The 20,118-nt window shown below is 28.9% G+C and overlaps 1 protein-coding gene across 1 annotated transcript in view; it reads left to right on the top strand.

Moving 5' to 3' along the window:
* The window catches only part of LOC142331148 (uncharacterized protein CG43867), a 514,685-nt gene extending 494,955 nt beyond the window's left edge, over positions 1-19,730 (top strand). The window contains exons 16-23 of the mRNA XM_075376851.1: positions 926-1,164; positions 1,886-2,063; positions 8,068-8,223; positions 10,206-10,445; positions 11,193-11,326; positions 15,681-15,810; positions 17,449-17,667; positions 19,282-19,730. Of these exons, the coding sequence (XP_075232966.1) occupies positions 926-1,164; positions 1,886-2,063; positions 8,068-8,223; positions 10,206-10,445; positions 11,193-11,326; positions 15,681-15,810; positions 17,449-17,667; positions 19,282-19,455 (1,470 nt within the window). The 3' untranslated portion in view covers positions 19,456-19,730. The remainder of the gene's footprint in view (positions 1-925; positions 1,165-1,885; positions 2,064-8,067; positions 8,224-10,205; positions 10,446-11,192; positions 11,327-15,680; positions 15,811-17,448; positions 17,668-19,281) is intronic.
* Positions 19,731-20,118: the final 388 nt, after the last annotated feature.

Raw genomic sequence — 20,118 nt, 5'->3', positions numbered from 1 at the left:
TATTTTTAAACTGTTTTAAACATTCATAGCTCTGAGTATCATTTAAATAATGATTATAAGCTTGTTACACCAATTGATATGTTTCTGTAATGATTTTATGTAATTTTACATGAAATTTAATTTCTAGTCTGCTATTTTAAAATATGTATCATATAGTACTATTTAAGATGGTACAGATTGATAAAATGTCAGTAGCAGATAAATGTTTTACAACACAAATTTGGACTACATATCAAACTTTGGGACTTTTTGAAACCTTGTATTTCCTGAGTTATACTATTTACACTTGGATAACAGTTATTGTCATAACACTACTAATTGCCAAGCCAGCCTTTGATCAATTAACATTAATTTGGTCCTTACCTAATCATGTAACAATGTTGTTATCTTGTATTCTAATTTTGTTCCTAAAAATTCCTTATGTAATATTTATTTTAATAAGACTAATACAAAGTTAAGTTTTTAATGCAGTATATTATAACATAAAAATTTATTCAATTTTTTGGTTCCCTAACCAACTTTAAGCAAAATTTTCATTTCGCCTATTCAATTTTTTTAACTATTGAAAAATTTTTTGTCTAACACTAAACAGGACTTTGTTTCATATAATTCTATATTTCCAATAGTATTTGTGTAATTTCTTTAATCATTTCCATTAAACTAATGCACACAGAAACTATATAATGCAATATTAATTATTAGATTTAAACAAATTCAATTATTTAAAAAAACAAAAAGTATGTAAATTAAATATCCATGATAAATTTACTTTTTTTAGAAAAAAAATAATGAATAAAAAACCAGATAATCTTAAAAAATCAAAATTAGCAAATATAATTAAAAAATAAGTTACAATAATAAAGTTAGATTTAAAATAGAATGAAATAGTAAGGTAGGGCTTAGGCACCGGGATTGCAATTTGCAGCAACTTCTTCTGTGCGCGACGCAGTCATTGTTTGCGTGTGATGGAGCGGCTGGATCACCGACTGTGGGTGTGCCTCCTCCCAATCCAACACTTCTGGACCATTGCAAAGCCAATCCACCGCAGTTCGCCTTCATCCAGGGTTGGCAGCTTCTGGCACTGGCTGTATCGTTATTCGTCCCCCGTAATAATAAACTTCTGTGGTATTTGAAGTTACATCTGCAAAGGAATGCTGATACCAAGTAAGTATTGGTTAACTTTTTTCTATTTAATTAATTATGGCTTTTTTTAAAGGTTATGTTGTTGTAATCTGACAAAATGATTCAAAGATGTGCAGTGAAATTCCAATAAAATAGCATACATTTTTTGGCTTCTTAATTTACTGTAACTTCTAAATCATAAGTAGGCATTAGATTATGTTTAGAAATATTGTGCTGTATGTAATAGACGATAAAGTTATTTGATATATCACCTCTGTTGGTTAGAGGAAAGCACAGAATTAGGAAAGTATCTTTATAAGAACTATTGAAACATACATGTTCAAAAGTTCCTTTGAAATTTACTTGGTTTACATGATCCCAAAATTTTAAAAATCTTAGATTTTATATTATATAAAATATTTTCTCTATCAGAGATTTCTTGACAGCAATATTTTAGTGACCTTGACTTTGTTGAGTTAATGGAAAATAATACATATAACTCTTGTTAAACAAAAAAAAACTCAAGGTTTTCAAATCTTGTGGTTGGTTATAATGAAATAAGATTTGTGCTGTTCAAATTATTCATCTTCAACAGATAGTATAAAAAACTAAAAGATTATCAAACTGTTTAATAATGGTAATAATATAGCAAAATATTTTCATAATGGTGTGAATGATATTCTAGCATTATGCTTAAAAATTATGTTTTTAATGAAAAAATACATGTTTTGAAGGTATAATTTTTACATTTTTAATTTTACAGGACTGAATGTGGAAAATATGCAGCATATTGTGAAAGAGCATTAGAAAGAACGATGCAAAATGGTGGAAGGGAAGTTAAACCTTCAAGAATGGAAGTTCTTTCTATTTTATTAAAAAATCCATATCATCATTCCTTGCCACATTCTATACCAGTACATCTATTGAATGGAACTTATCAGGTAATAAAACTTACTCTTTTATTTCTTGTATATCGTATACTTACTTAGATATTTTTTAATGAAAATTATGCATTTTTATGTGGCTTTTTAATTTTTTTAAGTTTTAAAGTAATATTATTTTAAATAGAAAATTTTACTGCAACTGACTGGCAATAATTCACAACAGATTTCTTATACTATTAACCAACCACAAAATATCAGCTATTTACAATTTTTAACTGTAGTCTTTGTCATAATTTAACACATTTATACAGAATCACATTTGTGCAGATCTGCGTAATAGACAGGTATTGTTTTTGGTTTGAAAAGTAGATGTGAACATCACTGGATTCTTGTTTGTTATTCTAGATTGTTACTAAATTATTATAGAACATCATGGAATGGTCTGTTTTTAATTTCTTCTGTTAATTTCTTTTTTAACAGGTTTTTAAAAGATTTCATACATTTTTGAGAATTTTGAGTAGTGTAATATCTTTATTTATTTGTTTTTAATGTTTTATAATTATTAATAAAATATATTTTATCTGTTAATATTCTACACTAATTTCTTCTTAAGTGCCTTATAATTAATTAAAATATTTTTATCTCTGATAAAACCCGTTTCTTTCTTTCCTTTTCTCTATTTTCAGATAATTTGTTGTTGTTTTCTTTATTTTTCTCATTTACGGATTGAGATATTCATCATAATGTTTTTTAGGTTTATAACAATAATTACTAAATTTTTATTCCTATTGTTTCCCGAATCAATCATTCTAGTTTTCCATTTATGATAATTTTTTTTCTATTATGCTTATATTTCCATTACCTTATGTTAATATAAACAGCCAATAATTTATATTATATGCATCAGTAAATGTTTCATTCATATAGTAACACTTTAATGTTAAAATCATTTATTTGGAAAAAAGTTCTGTAGTCTACTATAATTGCTAAAAAAATCTCCTTATTGCATTCATCTTTTATTTTAAAAAAAGTTATTTGTTACAGTGTAACCAAATTTTTGCCTTACACATAAACTCATAAACAACTTTATAAAAATTTTATTTATTAATTATTTAATAAATAATTTCCTTTTGTTTCCAATTGTAACTTTTCCTTTTAATCAATCAGAATTATTTTATTCTGATTTCCATGAGATTACCTCTCTTTTCTTCATAACAAGTTATCTTGTCTTATCACCATAGGAGCAATATCATGGCAATTTATTTATCCGTTTCATTATTATATTTTTTTAATAAACAAAATTTTTGTTTATGCTCATTTTACTTTTTTAAAACATCTTTTGTAAATTTTGTAATTTAAATTTGCAGTTCACGCATCTTTATGCTGAATTGCCATCCAGTAAAGAGAATCTTATTTTTTTTTATAACCTTTTAGCATTAATTTTAATTTCTTTAACTCTAATCTATCTCTTAAAAAAACAGTGTTTAAAAAAGATGTAGTCAGTAAAAAAAATATGCTAATGTCAGAAATCTGTTATTCAATAGTTTACATTAAACTCAATATAAAAGCAAAAATGTATGTCTACTGTATAACGTCTTTTATGTAACTTGTTTTTAAATATTGTAAATGTAATTATATTTAATGTAATTGCATTTAAATCTGGAAGGATAGAGTTTTGTGTAGTATTTTAAATTTAATTTAATTGTAAAAACAAATTGTCTCTATGTAATGGCACTAAGTTAATAATTTATATACATAACAGAAAGAAATGTAATGAACTTTTTTTCTAATTTTTAAGTTAACTGAATTTTCACGTAAAAAATTTGAAATTTTATTCACTTTCACCCAATTTTTTTTTTGCAAAATTTTCATTTCAGTATTAGCTTCTTTTCTATATATTCAATGAATCTAAATTTTATGTAAAACAACTACAAAAAAATTAAGCCAAATCACTTTTATATTTAACACTTTTTTGGACAGGTTACTTCTATAAACTGTTTTTTATATTGTAATATGTTTACTTCTATAAACTGGTTTTTGTATTGTTTTATGTATCTATTGTTAAATTAAGTATAAATTTGTGATCACCTCTCTGGTTCTTTTATAAATTCCCAAACCTCTGTAATTTATAAGGCATTGGACTCAGCATTCAATTATTATATAATCTACTGGTAGCTTGGGACTCTGGTTTTTAGTACTTGTCATTTTTTTTCATTATTGAATATATGATTTTTTGTGTTAGAATATCTTCACACTAGTTCATTTAATTTTTTTTTTTTTTTTTTTTTTTGATGGGACCTCATTTTATATTTTTTCCTTTTACAATATATAAGGTATCTTAATAAGAAATTACATGCCATTTTCAATCTATGAAATTTTAAGCTGCCATATTTTGTCTTAGTAGACTTAGAGATTATTAGAAATGTCACAGACATTAAAGCAATATTTATTATTGTTAAATACCACACCATAAAGACATTATTAAAATATAGAATTTTTAGGTGGTAACATCCTATCTTTTCATTTTTTCATTTCTTTTTTTATTTTCCCTTCCTTCACAGTAATAAAATATTATAAAAAATATACTTCATTTTTTATGTTGGTGCTTCTTTAGATTAGATTAAATTTTATGAGAAATAGAAAATCTGATTTTGTTCATTACACATGGCCACTATTTTATTATATTGAACAATCTCTAGATAGAGATCAGATCCTTGGACAGTTTTACAGGTATGAAAAAAAAGTTAAAAAATGAGGATTGCCATTTCATTGGAATCCAATAAAGAATTAGGTGCTCACCAGCTATTAGAATTACCCTCTTGTTGCTATAAATGGAATTACTAGCATTTGTTAACAATTTCCTTTCTAATCCAAGGAAACAAGAGCAGAGATGGAGTAGAAGATTAACCCACAAAGGAATTGCTTTTGATCAGGGTAGTTTCCAAGGAAACTACCCTGATCAAGGGTATGGTACTGGGCCTATCTTGCCCAGTACCATATCTGCCACTTACCTGAATATGGTTTATTTAATTAAAGTAATGAAATCTTTCAAAACAGGAGGCTCATCATTGAAGTATACAAGTTAAAACTGTAAAATTATTATCAGTTAAATTCGTTTATAGTTTACACATATAATCATGCATGATCAAACTGAAAGAAAGTTTCATATTTTAATAGCTACAATTAATTTATCATTTTATTTAGACAAGTGATTATAATTTCAAAGTTTATAATATAATCTTAATGACACCACATAATTTAAAATTAAAGAACATATTTGGTACTCTGCCCTTAAACAGCTTAATTCTCCAGTCTACTATGAAAGATAATAATAATTGTAGTAATATTACAACAGCTTTCTGATGTCATCTTAGAGCTTCATTTATTTCATTGAAGTTTTCTTATTATATAATTTAATTTTATTATTTGAAATATAAACCACCACCGGATCCCACATCTTCTGTTGGTATTGAATTCTATAACTATATTAAAACATATCATTTTATAATTGTTGATTTGTTGAAATTATTTTCTGTTTTAAAAATTTTGAAATTTATTAAGAATGTATGTGAAAATTTCACTGACCAGTACTAAAATGACAATATTTTTACTACAATTTTTTTTTTCTATTTCCTACATTTTAAATGATACATTATTCCAGTACTGGACAGCAGCAGAATTTGCATTAGATTCATAATAAATTTCAAAATCTTTAAATCAGAAAACAATTTCAACAAATTGGCAAATTATAAATTGAATATGTTTTAATGTAGTCGTAGGATTCAATACCAACTGAAGATGCAGCATTCTGCGAAATTTGATTATTGGAAATTAAGATGGTAAGTTTAACTTATCCAATTACTGTTTTTTGGTGGTTTATACTTCATATAATAAATGTTATTATTACAGCGGTTAAAGTGTTGCTGAATTATTTGAATATTCAAAAAATTATTATACTTATATAAATTTTATAGAACTAATCTTTTTAAGATATACAATATTTCTTTGTACTGTTAAATTATATTTTAAATTCTACTAATATAAACTACCTAGTATAGACAATTGAGGTAAGAAATTTCTTAACCTTATCATGATGTTTTTAATTTTTTACAAATTCATAATATTTTTCTTTTAAGTTTTGTTCTGTTTTATTTCTAATAATAAAAATTGATTTTATTATATTTTTATTTTTCATAGACTATTACATCAATTTTCTCAGAATTCTCTACAAGTTTTGATAAATAACATTTATTCATTTAAAAATCATTTAACAACATTATTTTACAAACCTAAAAAAATGGATTTGTTGTCTTCAAATTTTTCTGTTTTACAATGGATATCATGAAAACTATAGGAGATAAAGTTGTGGACCTGTTTTATTCGATCTTTTAGGTCAAAAACCATGAGAAATCATCAACTTTACCCCTTATATAACACCTTAAAAACTTCAGTATGACCTCATTTCATTGGAGGAACTGAAATCCAGGCGAAATTTTTTGCTAAAGCATTCTCAGACTTATGTCTGTATGAACGTTTTTTCTTATTTCAAGCTGTGGAATCAGTTCCCAAATTTTCCCTTTGCTGCTGAACCACCTGTGTTTATATATACATATATATATACATATATATATATATATATATATACAGGGTGTCCCATATAAAATGCAACCCAACCTTGTATTGGTAGGTATTGAAATAATAAAAAGGCATGTGTAAATGTAAATGTAATTTTTATTATTACCATCCATTACCTTACATTTACAGTAAATATTGGAAGTGGCCGCCATCTTCTTGAATACAAGCTTCAATTCTTTTTACAGCATTTTTCAAAGTTTGTGGCTGGATATTTAATACAGCTTGTTCAATATTGACTTTCTATTGTTCAAGTGTTCGTGGTTTGTTGCTGTAGGCTTTTTCTTTGAGATAACCCCATTAAAAAAAATCTGCCGCAGTCAAATCTGGAGATCTTGGTGGCCACAAGCCTCGACCAATAACACGATTACCAAAGAATTCCTCGACGAAATCAGAAGTTGAACCTGCGTAGTGCGATGTCGCACTGTCATGTTGTGGCCAGCAGTGTCTGTCTTCCTCTTCCAAGAGTGCAATGAACTGAAATAAAATATTCTGATATCGTTCTGCATTAATGGCGTACTCAAAAAAAATAGGACCGATTATTTTCTTCTGCGATATCGCGCACCACACGCCCAACTTCTGCGGGTGTAATTGTTTTTCGTGATAAACGTGGGGATTTTCAGCACTCCAAATTCTACTGTTTTGGCTGTTTACGTAGCCATCCAAATGAAACCATGCTTCATCTGTGAAAAATAAAGAATCCATAACATTAATTCCCTCACGCAGAAATCAACCGAAGAATTGACAATATTGTAGCCATTTTTCTTTGTGGGCTCAAGAAGTTGATGAACCGTTTGAATGCGATAAGGTCCTAATTGTAATTGTTTGGTCGCCCGATGAACAGTTGATTTAGACAAATTAATTTCAGCAGACAAATGTCTGATCGATTTATTTGGCGAGGCGAGTAATTGGTCTTTGATTTCAGTGACTGTATCTGTATTCAACACTGACGCAGATCTTTTGTGTTCCTTTTTATTAACAGAACCAGTCTCTCTAAATTTTGCAACTAACCTTAATACTGTTGTTTTGTTAGGAGCTGGTTTATCTTGGTACTTATGGCGAAACAAATCTGGTACTGCAACCACTGATTTCGTACTGAAGTACGACTCAACAATGAAAACACGTTCATCTAGCGAAAACACCATCTTGTCTCTAGCAATACACTGAACTTTCTGATTGCATTGTTGTTACTATCAGTAGTGTTCTATTGCGTCGCCGCGATGTATAGATGTTGGACGAGTCCATTTCAGTAACGAGTAGGGGAGTAAGCTTGACTTTTGAAATTTCATGGATGAGTGATTAATGGGTTGCATTTTATATGGGACACTCTGTATATAAAATATGAATTTTTATTTAGAAATTATGTTTTATTATTCTTTATCTTATTTAAAGAGTTATTTATTATAAATTACCTATTCATTTGTAATAGGTTGTTGGTTTTGATGGTTCCACAACAATTGAAGAGTTCCTGTCAACACTTAATCAAGAAATTGGTTGTAGAGAGTCTTCCAGTTCTGGTTTTATGTTATTTAGTGATGACCCTATTGAAAAAGATCTTGAGCATTATATTGAACCTACAGCTAAGGTATTAATTTTATATGAGTTTTTATACTTAATTATCAAATATTATAATTTTTTTTGTGTTAAGAAAGCTATATTACATAAAAAAATTAATTATTCTAACATAAAATAAAGACTAAATCAAATCACCATGTTACAGTTATTAACAAGAAGTGAATTTTGTAAAGTACAAAAAATATCAAGGCTGACCCAGATTTGAACCCAAAACTTTACAGATGAAAGACATGTCTTTCTATATGGTAGCATATCTATGCTACCACTTTGCACTACACGTTGGCAGAGTATTGTAGTAAATATTAGAGAAAAGTGGTGTAAACTCTACAAAAAGTCTTTTAAATAATAGGAGCTGATTGCACTTTTTTTCTAGCTGGAAATAAAGAGCCACCTGCTTGTTTCCATAAATCAATAAGAGTTTTATTTTCTAAGTGAGGTGTCATCAAAGAGAAACCAGATTAGTGCTGGTTGATTAATGATTTCATCAGGCTCAATCTTTTATTACCAAGATTATTAATAAATTTTCATCAACAAATCGCTGATGAATTGCTTGATCTAGGCTGATAACAAAGCATAACCACAAGACCAAATAACTAATTATATTTTTGTTTCATTAAATTATTGATGTTTTCATGCAAGTATTTTGGAAAGCAAAGGCGAGAAAATATTTGTAAAGATTTTTTTTAATATTTTTTTTATTATAGTTGCATCAACAATTAATTAAAAAGTCATTAGCAATTGGAATATAACACTGTAAATTACAGTAAATCTACAGTGTTCCAATTTTTTTTTTTTGGAGTGTAATTTACTGTAAATTTTTGTAAATGTACCGGTAAATGTGTATCCTTGGACAGACTCAGGCTGACCATTCCTGAGACATCTGGTTAATTTAACCCCTACCACCAAAGAACATGATCCATGATCTAATATTCAAATCCGAATAAAAGCAACTACCTTCACTTCGATTTGAACCTAAGAACCTTGACTTCAAAATCAGCTGATTTATGAATCTGAATTTTACCACTAGACTGACCCGGTGGATAAAAGAATTTTAGATTGAATTATAACCTCTGATAGAATATATTTTTATTTTGTATTCACCATATTCACTATGGAGCTTGGGTTTTGTCTTTATAACATCACACAATTCTGCCTGCTTTCATAATCACATTATCATTGTTTCAAGCATCTTGTAATCATTACGAAAAAATCTTCCAGCAGTCAGATGTTTGTTTTTTTTTTTTTTAATTTTATTATGAGTTTATAATAACAAACTGCAAAGTCTCAGGTATATGAAGAATAGGCCAAAAATTCTTCTCTTAGGATTTATATTAATTTTTAAGTAAATGAGTGTGTGCTAACAGGCATTACTATATTAAAGCCAGATTGTTATGAATGTTTTCATTGATAGTGAATGTATGTGTTGGCATCATTTTAAATTAATTTGCAGTTTTACCTAATCATGAATAACTTTGCTATAAACAGAAAAAAATTGGTAATAAATTTCATTAGTAGGTTCTCCTTTTTTAAAAAATAAATAAAAGAATCGATTGACTGAATTTTTCTACCGGGGAATTGGCAGGAATTGAAATTGAAGCAGAATTTTAATTGAAATTTGTCTGAAAAAATAATTTCCCTTTAATTTTTACTACCCTTGCACTTTAGAATACTCCGTGTATTTAGTCACCTTTATTTCTACTACCAATTTATTTTCATGATTGAATAGGTTTAGCTGGAATGTTTAATAAAAATTTTTTGCTGCACTACTGTAAACTTCAGAATGAGGATAATAGAACCACATTGTTTACTCTTAATGTCCTCAAGTTTTCTTGTAAATTACACTTTACATATACATACAATTTTATTAATTACATTTTACACTTTACATTTAATAATTATATTGTATTATTATATTACATTTTGCATATTAACATATAGTAAATTTGTTTTATTACTTATTAAATTGTGTTAACTTTTTACTTTGTATTATAGTTATGTGATGTTATATCAAAATGGGAAACAGCACTGAGAGAGAAAGGATCTGGTAAATTTGAAAATAGTCGTGTGATACAACTGATCTATAAGAACAGATTGTATTTTAGACATTCTGCAAAAATGGAGACTGATCGCGAACGATTATTATTATGTTACCAAGTCAACCAACAAGTCGTTCAAGGTCGATTCCCTGTTAATCGTGAACTTGCTCTTGAATTGGCTGCTCTGATGGCACAGGTAAGTTAATTTTATAACTATATTAATTTTGTTCAATAAGTGAAGTTACAATTAATTATTTTCTTCTCCTTGCAGCCTTCTACTGGTTATCTCATAGTGTTACCTCTTCTTATCCTTTGTCAGTTTGCATCCCAAGTGCTTGAAATTACTATCTCCAGTGATTCTTCAAGGATTTCAGAGAAAATAAGATTATTTATAGATTTATATTTTTGATTACTTTTTTAAAATCATAATCATTGAAAAAAGAAAAAGAAACTTAATTTTATCATAATAATCAAGTATAAGTTGTATTATCAATTTTTAATGCTAATGGCTTCTCAGCTGTGAATGCACCTCAAGTCAAGAAAGCCACAATTAATATCCAGAGGCTTCCAGCAATCGTTCAGTAATTGCATTTTCATCTGTAAACAATGGTTTTTTAATTTGTGTTTTTTTTTAATAAACTTTCTTGAAACTGTTACTGTGAGTCTAAAAATGATCTCAAGCAAAATTTCTTTTAATATGATCCCATATGATTAATTTATAAAATCAAAAGGTCAGTACGGCCGTGCCATTTAATGATTACCATTGAATTTTTGCAACACATTATTATTTTTCAAGATTTGAGTTTGATATTTACTTTATAATCACAATAATTTGAAGGGTTTTTTGTTTATCTGTTTTCTCTTACAAACTTTACTGATTTCAATTTTATTTGATATTAGTTTTGTTTTATGTATAGTACATTTAACTTATTTTTATTTACAGATTGATTTTGGTGAATATAACACAGAGAAGAGTCGGGGTAGTGGAGGAAATATGAGAGACTTACAAGTACTACAAGCACTGGATAAGTTTTATCCATATCGTTATAGGGATAATCTTGCTCCAGAAACTCTCAAGTAAGTATCCTCTTATATAATATTAAGAACTTAAAATGCCATTTAAATATTAAAAAAAAAAGATGTTATGATCTAGAAAAAATTTAATGATGTGTAAGCGCAACAGTATGTTTTGATAAATTTGATTCTGAAGTTGTTAACTAAGTATTAAAGGTAGAGGAATAAAAACAAAATATTTTACATATCAAAAGATTAAAATGTCTTTTAAATGGCTATCAATGTTTTTTTTTTAAATATATTTGGCTCATATATATTGTCCATGACTCTCCACAGCATATTCAAATCGGTAATAATATATTTTTTCTGTTCAACATTGTTAGATGTTCGGATGAGGTCTGCTACGAATGCAAAAGCTGAGTTTATAAATCACTGATGTAAATGTGTACCAAGGCATTTACATCAGTGGCATCCCAATGAGGCCTGGCTTATTACTATGAGATGTAGAAAGTTAAAGAGTGAAAGACAACTCCTGTTAAAGCCCATCAGGGCTAGGAACAAGGGGGGTGGTGTGGCAACCAGAAGCGTCACAAGGCAGGTGTCTTCTCCTACAGTGTTGGGATGTTCAACATTGTTCTTAGTTCCTGTAAAATTTTGACACTTATTCATGTACATACTAAATTTTAAAAAGCTTCACAAAAACAGCTCAGGTAAATTAAGTCTGAAAACTATTATAATGGATGTCAACTGTATAAAATCAAGAAGTCTGGAGATATTGTTTAAATATTTATCAAAATTTTAGCTGAACAGATCATCAACTCATTGAAACTACCACTTTCAGTTTTGTACTGCTAAATGCTGTAATTCATTAAGCAAAACATTGTTGGAGATTTCAATGTAATGTATGTACAACTGTCAATGTAGTATTGTATTCCTTGAAAAAGAACAAGTGAGTGACGCCAGATGGAAGCCATGTTTGGTGAATAAGGAGACTGATGAAGTTGTTTGATTCTGTGTTCTGCACAAGTTATGATGCTTGGGCTGGAGCATTGTTGTAATGACTTTTTCAGTCACCATTATTCTGAAGCTGTGGTCTCTTGTGTCTAACTGCATCTCTTAGCCGACAAAGAGCAATTATATGGTTACTGACAGTTTGTTCTTGAGGAACCCACTCGTGGTGAACCATGACTTGACAATAAAAAAAAGATTGTCAATGTTACCTTCACATTGCTTCATGATCGCTGGCTTTCTTTTGCCACGGAGAACTTGAAGTTTTCCAGTGTGATGACTGTCTTTGTCTCAGAGTCATAGCCATTGACCATGTTTTATCTCCAATTATTATTTTTTTCATAAAATCATGATTACTATTAGTGCATTCCAGCATGTCTTGCATAATTTACAGTTGGTTTTCCTTTTGTTCATGAGAGAAGTTTTGTGACAAATTTTGCTGCTACACATTGCATCATGAGATCTTCTATTAAAATCAATTGCATTGAGCCAAATGAAATTCCTTCTTTATCTTCAAAATTTCTAATGTTCAATGATCATTCTTCATCATCATCTGTTGAACTTCTACAATTTTTTTGAGATTTATCCTGGTGTGCCAGTGTGTTCTCGCAGCAGACATTCAGCAGTCATGGAAACAGCAGTACCACTCTTTAATTTGTGTAACGCTCATAGCATGATCACCAAAAGCTGTTTGAATCTTTCTTACTGGCTCTACTTGTATGCCACCAAATTTCTGACAAAATTTAATGCAGATTTTTTGCTCAACCTGTTCAGTCATTTTTAACAGCAGTGATAACACAACAAGCCACTACTCACACATTCTATTTTGATGGCTGCTAAGCAGCTACAGGCTGCATAACCCAACCATTTAATGCTTTAAGATATGTTTAAATTTACTAAATCCTTTCTTTGTATTAAGGCATCAAGTTCACTATTACTGTTTATTTTCCATTTCGCTCCACATTCTTAATGCCTGAAATATTATACGCAATACCCTCCTCTAGAATATCTTAATATTCTCCTTATCCAACTTGGTCAACATCTATGTTTTATTTCTGATTTCACCAAACACATAATTTTTTGGTTTATGTTTTATATGAAGCTACTTGAAAAAAACGTAACGTTACTATAGAATTCTTTGTTTTTTTGCATATCTACTTTAATATACTCTTCATTTTATTTTTTATAATCGTCTATAAGAAAACTGAAGTATTTTATGCTTCAGTTTTCTTGTATTTTCTAAGTATTTTATGCCCCAAAAGATATTTGTTCCTTTAATTAGGTTTTGGAGGTACTGTTTTGTTTGTCTAGCCAATTTCTTCTTGTATCAGCCTTTCCTTCATTTACATTTTCAGAAGTTCTTGTTCAACATCAAAAACAGGAAATTTTCCTGTAAAAAAAAAACCCAGTTATTTGGAAATTTATTAATATGAATTGGGCCTTAGGATATTTAATTACCTATTACCAGTTAATAAAAGTTTTACTAATTTATTGACATGTATAAATATACATTAAAATACTAAACTTTGTAAGTCACAGAGTTTTATTTTGTAAATGTACAACTATTGAATAATACACTTAAATAAATTAAAAACACAAAAATTTAAATTTAAATTATCCAGACAATTCAAAATTAAAAGTGGTTGATATATCTGAGTGAAGGATTACTTGATTGCTAAAGTAAAGAAAGAGTACATCTTGCAGTGACTTTAGGGAATATGGCCAGATAATTACATTAATTATTATTATTATAACTCTTAGAATAAAAAAAACACTGCAGAATTAATAGTACAGTAAAAATGAGTAAAAAAAAAGTAGAAAGTAGTAAAAATACAGTGATAAAAATTACTTGTACTGTTAAAAGAATACATCCTTACCTGAGTGTAACATGTCAGTGCTGTTACGAGGTGTGATCAAAAAATATGGTGAATAATTTTTTATTAAAAAAAGTAATAAGGTTACATAGAATTCGATTTAATCTCCTTCAAAGTACTGTCCTTGGCTAGCAATCCACTTATCCCAACATTGACTCCATGACTGGCGGCATTTCTGGAAGGCGTCTTTCGGAAGGGCTTTCAGCTGCTTGGTCGTGGCCCTCTCAATGTCAGCAATGGTGTCAAAACATTTTCCTTTAAGCACAGTTTTAATTTTTGGGAAGAGCCGAAAGTTGCATGGTGCTAAATCCGGTGAGTATGGCGGATGTGGACAGACAGGAACACTTTTTTCGGCCAAAAACTCGTGAATGAGAAGCGAGGTGTGACACGGCACGTTGTCGTGGTGAAGAAGGAAGCCATTGGTCCATTTTTCTGGTCGCTTTCTTCGTACGTCGTTTAGCAAACATTGCATTACACCCTTATAAAATTCAGAGTTTACAGTTGTTCCCCTTGGAACGAACTCTGATCGCACTATGCCATCACTATCGATAAAAACAACGAGCATGACCTTGATGTTGGATTTTGACTGACGTGCCTTTTTAGGGCGAGGAGATGAACTGATTTTCCATTGGGAACTCGTGAAAAGTGAAAAGTTCACTTTTCTTTTTAGTTTTTTGGTCGAGTCCGGTGCATCTTATTTGGGCGGCTAGCTCACGTTTCTTCATTTTTTTTGTCAAGTCCGGTGCATCTTATTTGGTAGTATTTTGATCTCAGGGTCATAGCCATAGACCCAAATTTCATCTCCAGTTACAATTTTGGTAATGAAGTCCGGATCTGCATGAAGACGACCTTTCAACTCCATGTAAATTGACACACGATTTTCCTTCTGTTCATCACTCAAAAGTCTGGGAACAAATTTTGCACTCACTCGTCTCATTTGAGATTCATTAGTTAAAATGCTTTGAATGGATCCGTACAAGATGTTAAGGTCTTCCAATAGCTCTCGAATAGTCATTCGCCTGTTTGAACGAACCATTGTTTCCACTTTTTGCACATTTTCAACTGTTTTTGAGGTTACTGGACGTCCCGCACGCTGCTCGTCTTCAACAGACTCATTTCCGTTTTTAAATCGGTCATACCACTTGTACACAGTCTTCAAAGTTAACACATTATCGCCATACACTGATTCTAACATTTTGTGAGCTTCTTTGGCACTCTTTTGCAACTTAAAACAAAACTTAATGTTAATGCGTTGTTCAAAATCCATGTTGTGCGACAGGCACGATAAACACAACCTCACTCTAGCAGCTCTGACAGCTGACTGGCAAGCTCGAACGTGTTACAACTTGTCCCTCCCTGTCTCAGTTGATCACGCTATTGGACAAATTACAGCATATGGATGTAGCGTCGGCAGTTGCCGCTATAAAAATTCATTCACCGTATTTTTTTATCACACCTCGTATATATTGTAATACTTTATATGCTTAATTTTACTATTTATGACAATTTAAAAGGAAATAATGATTAATTTTCAGGGAATTAAAAGCTGGTCTTCATGAAAAGTGGATTTCACTTAAAGGTAGAAGTCCTTTGGACTGTGTTCGTATATACCTTACATGCACTCGGAAGTGGCCTTTCTTTGGTGCTGTTCTTTTCCAAGCCAAGGTAATTTTTGTTTATTGTAATATTTTGTTGCATAACCACTCTTTACAGTCAAATTTATTTGATGGCAGAATAAATTATAAACTTTGTTCTGTCTACTGCTAAAATCTAATCTAATCTTACTTGTCTGACAATTTTTTATCAAAGAATTAAAAGTAAATATTTAATTTTTATTAAAGTGTAACAATTTTATGTAGATCAATACAATAAATTACATTACTAATGCCTTAACTGACAGACTTTTGTTTTTATATTCAGTGAGACTTCTTCTAAACACCACACATTATTGTTTAAAGCTGTCATTCATTTGTAAAAAGTCTAAAAACATTTTATGAAAGTTAATTAAAAGTAAGCCTTTATCATTAATATTGAAAATATTAATATCCTGAAAATAAAAAGATGTTATGATAAGTAAGCCAACTGACCAATCATTAGGTCTGCAACTTATGGATAACATGAAGTACACTACAGTTGTTACACAAATATTTAATAGTTTTATATTTCCTTTGAGAATTTCAAAGTTGAAATTCTGAAAGTAAAATGAAAACATTTTAATTTAAATGATTATAAATTAATAACAGTTTTTAAATTATTTTTTATTATTAAAATATGTCAGCGGAAACCATGTTTAAGAAATTTATTTATTTTAGATTACTTTATTCTGTAAATTGTTATGTGGTTGAATAAACATCAATTGTCCAAAGTGTATGACCAAATGGCTTGTTTAATAAGTCATATTATTCTTTCTGTATAGAAATAAGAGCATAATGACAAGAAGTACATGTAATCTAATTGTAACGGTATTTATTTTTTAACACTTTTAAAAATGAAACATAAATTGTTTTGTTTAATTTATCCCTTTTATTTTTTTCTTTATTTAAATACATAATTAGAATGGATAGTTTTTCATCCATTGTTCAGAATGTCTGTTGTTTGAAATATTTTATTAGAAACTACACTCCAAGAAACTGGAGATTTTAAAATTGTCTGATGTTTAGAATTGTCTACAGTTAGTATAACTAGTATATTGATGGAGTTTCTACTGTTTGGATTTTTTTTTCAAACTGCATGTATATATTAAGTATTAAATTAACAAACTATCTTTGAATTATTAGTTAATAAAACTGTCAGGTTAACATTTTAAAAAAGGAAACATATTTAAAAACAATCCTGGGCTTTATCAACTTATATAATATTCAGTCAAATAGCAATTAATTCTAGGTATTCTATGTTTTTCTTAGAATTTTTAACAGTTTTTAAAATATATGTACAAGTCTATCAACGAATGATTGATTGTGTTGTTCTGCTATCATAATAGTGAATGTAAATTGTCTGTTTTATGAATCCATAGTAGTATTATTACTACATGGCTTATTTTTGTTATTGAAGTTATATAGATCTTTGAAATTTTTTTACAATTTTTACAATAAAAAAAAATCATAAAACAACTATAAGAACTGATTTTGAAACACATCAAAGATAAAAAATTGTTCTTTAGTGAATTGCATGAAAATATTTTAGTATGTTTAAATAATAATTTTGTTTTTTTTTTCATATCAATCTAGAATGATTCAGTTTAATGTAAAATTATAGCACTACGTTTATAATAATAGTCTGATAAATTTTTGTAATTTTTTTCAGTGGAAGCAAGGTTCAGATGGTATTTGTACAATGATTTGGTTAGCTGTTGGAGAAGAGAGCATTACTTTATTAGAATTAGGTGGAATGCAACCTTTGGCTAGATATCCATATTCATCCGTGCTTACATTTGGTGGTTGTCAGGATGATTTCATGCTTGTTGTTAGCGCTAATGAAGGCTTGGGCTCACAGAAATTGCTTTTTGCTCTTAGCAAGCCAAAGGTTTGTATTTGAAATTTTTACAAATTAACATCTTTAGTATATCCTTTTTAAATTTAAAGTGTGCCTTCAATTCATAGACTCACATAGAAAACCTAACTCTTAGAAAATTTATTAATCTGAGGTTGTAATAATTTATTGCTCACATTAGTTTAAACGTGTTAAGTAAATATAAAGTTTCTTGCATTTTCAGTCTTCTTTATAGGCTACCCTTCCCCCAAAAAAAGATGTAAAAACGAAAAGTAAAATAGCACTTAAAAAAAAAATGGCCTTCTTAAATAGGTCAAATAATACTGTATGTGCCAGGTCCACCAAACTGCAGATGATGTTCAGTAAGATTATCTGTAATTTGGAATATTGTACTACGTAATAGACATCTTTACTCTCTGAGAGGGCAACTCTGATTGGTGCCTCTTGTACCTTAGTTTCTTTAAATTCATATAGCCACAAGGAAGACTAGTACAGATACTATAAAACAAATTAATTTATTCCTTTCTATTATTAAACAATGCATTATGTACACTTCTTCAATTGAGCAAGATTAAGATATAAAAATATTTATCAAATTTAAAACATTCATTAAACAATAGATATAATGAATAAAAAATAATCACTATTAATCCCAGTCACAAAATATATAAATGAGAATCTTAACACACGTTATGAAAAAACAATCACCTATTCAATATTTGAAAGTCAAGCAATCTTTGCAAACCATTGTTCAAATATCTTAGTACTGATGATATGGTTTTTGAAAAAAAAATTGTACTGCGCGCGCATGCGGAACTTTTTTCACTCGAATATATAACAGATGCAATGTGGGAAAGATGTTGACACGTACAAGTTGTTGTTTAATTAGTATAGATTTTTTTTCTTGACGATATCACCACATAAGCTTGAAGCTAGTGCGTGGGATATGGAATTTTTGTAGCATATGAAAAATGCCATACCCGACCGGGATTCAAACCCAGAACCTCTGAATGAGAGGCTGAGATGCTACCACTCACGCCATGGAGGCCGGCAAAATTGTCATGTATATGTCAAAATAAGAACTAATTAAAATTATATCACTAGGAAATAAACCATGCTAAGTAAAATAAAAAATTTTAATTTTGTAACAAGCGGAAAAAATTTGTCCATTCAAACCAAATGAGTTTTTAGATGAATCAAAGTGGATTTGCATATTTATTAAGATTTTTTTATCTTCTATATTTTTGTAAATTTGTGAAATTACCTTGGCCCATGAAACTATCCTTAACTGGTTTTTTTATATCTGTGATTGTAGAAACTATCCCTTGCTTTGTTTCAGAGTTTTAATCCTAGACCAAAATTTTGGATCTTGACCAGGAATGAAATTTTTGAAAAAGCCACATTTTTTTATATTTACTACTAATTTGATGTACTTTTTAAATATTGAATTCTTAGTTCTGACCAGTCTGCATCTAGCAGGAGTATTTTTATATTCCACTTGTTATAAAATGGGTAGCTCTGTATATGAAAGATGTGCAGTGAGTCTGTTTATTATTTACTTTATTAGTGGCAAATTAATATAGCAATCATTCTCTGTTAGAAATTTATTAAGACAAAAATACTTGACATTGCTTTTTTCTTTTACAGATTCTAGAAGTAACTCTACTGATAGCTGATTATATGAATGCTCTTGGTAGAGGGGGAACACCGTTAGCTGGTACCTTAACAAGAACTGCACAACCTGATATTTTAAAAGCAACACCTGATCAGCAGTTATCTCGGTCAGATTCAAAAAAAAGGACGCATAATATTGATACGTGACAGTAACATTAAACTGTACAATTTTTACCGCTTGCCCCTTTCTTCTATTTATTGTCATCCAAATTACACTGCCTTCTTAGTTGAGCTAGAAATATCTACATGCGAATTCGATAGTGTAAATGTATATTCCAGGCAACAGTATGGTAAATATTTATAATTATGTTATTTATATGTAATTATGTATCTGTCAAGCCAAAGATTCAGGTCACATGTTTCTATTAGTTGTTATGTAAATGAATATTTTTTATCAATTTTTCCTTAATGAAATTTTTTCTGTTTATTTTTATTTACTATGTGTAAAGATAATTTCTTTTATATTATGTGTAAAAAATTGTTCTTTAATAGCTGTTTATTTTAATTTTAGTTTATCAGAGTTTTAAATTTGATTTAACTTGTGTTCAGAATGGGCATCAATGATATATAATGCATCATTTTTTAGAAGTATATTTCATAAATTTAATACAGAGTATAATTTTTAAGAAAAAATGAATATTGAGTTTATACCAAATTTTCTCCATTCAGTTTTAGTATTTTTAATTTATAGAGAAATATTAATAATTACTTTATAAATTCATATGTTTCTTTTAATTATAAATTAATTGATTTAATAATTAATCTAAGTATTACAGTTTATTATATATATATATATATATATATATATAT

This window comes from Lycorma delicatula, chromosome 10 (genome assembly GCF_047948215.1).
Source record: "Lycorma delicatula isolate Av1 chromosome 10, ASM4794821v1, whole genome shotgun sequence".
In the NCBI taxonomy this organism is placed as follows: Eukaryota; Metazoa; Arthropoda; class Insecta; order Hemiptera; family Fulgoridae; genus Lycorma; species Lycorma delicatula.
This window is presented reverse-complemented; position numbering and strand designations above follow the sequence as displayed.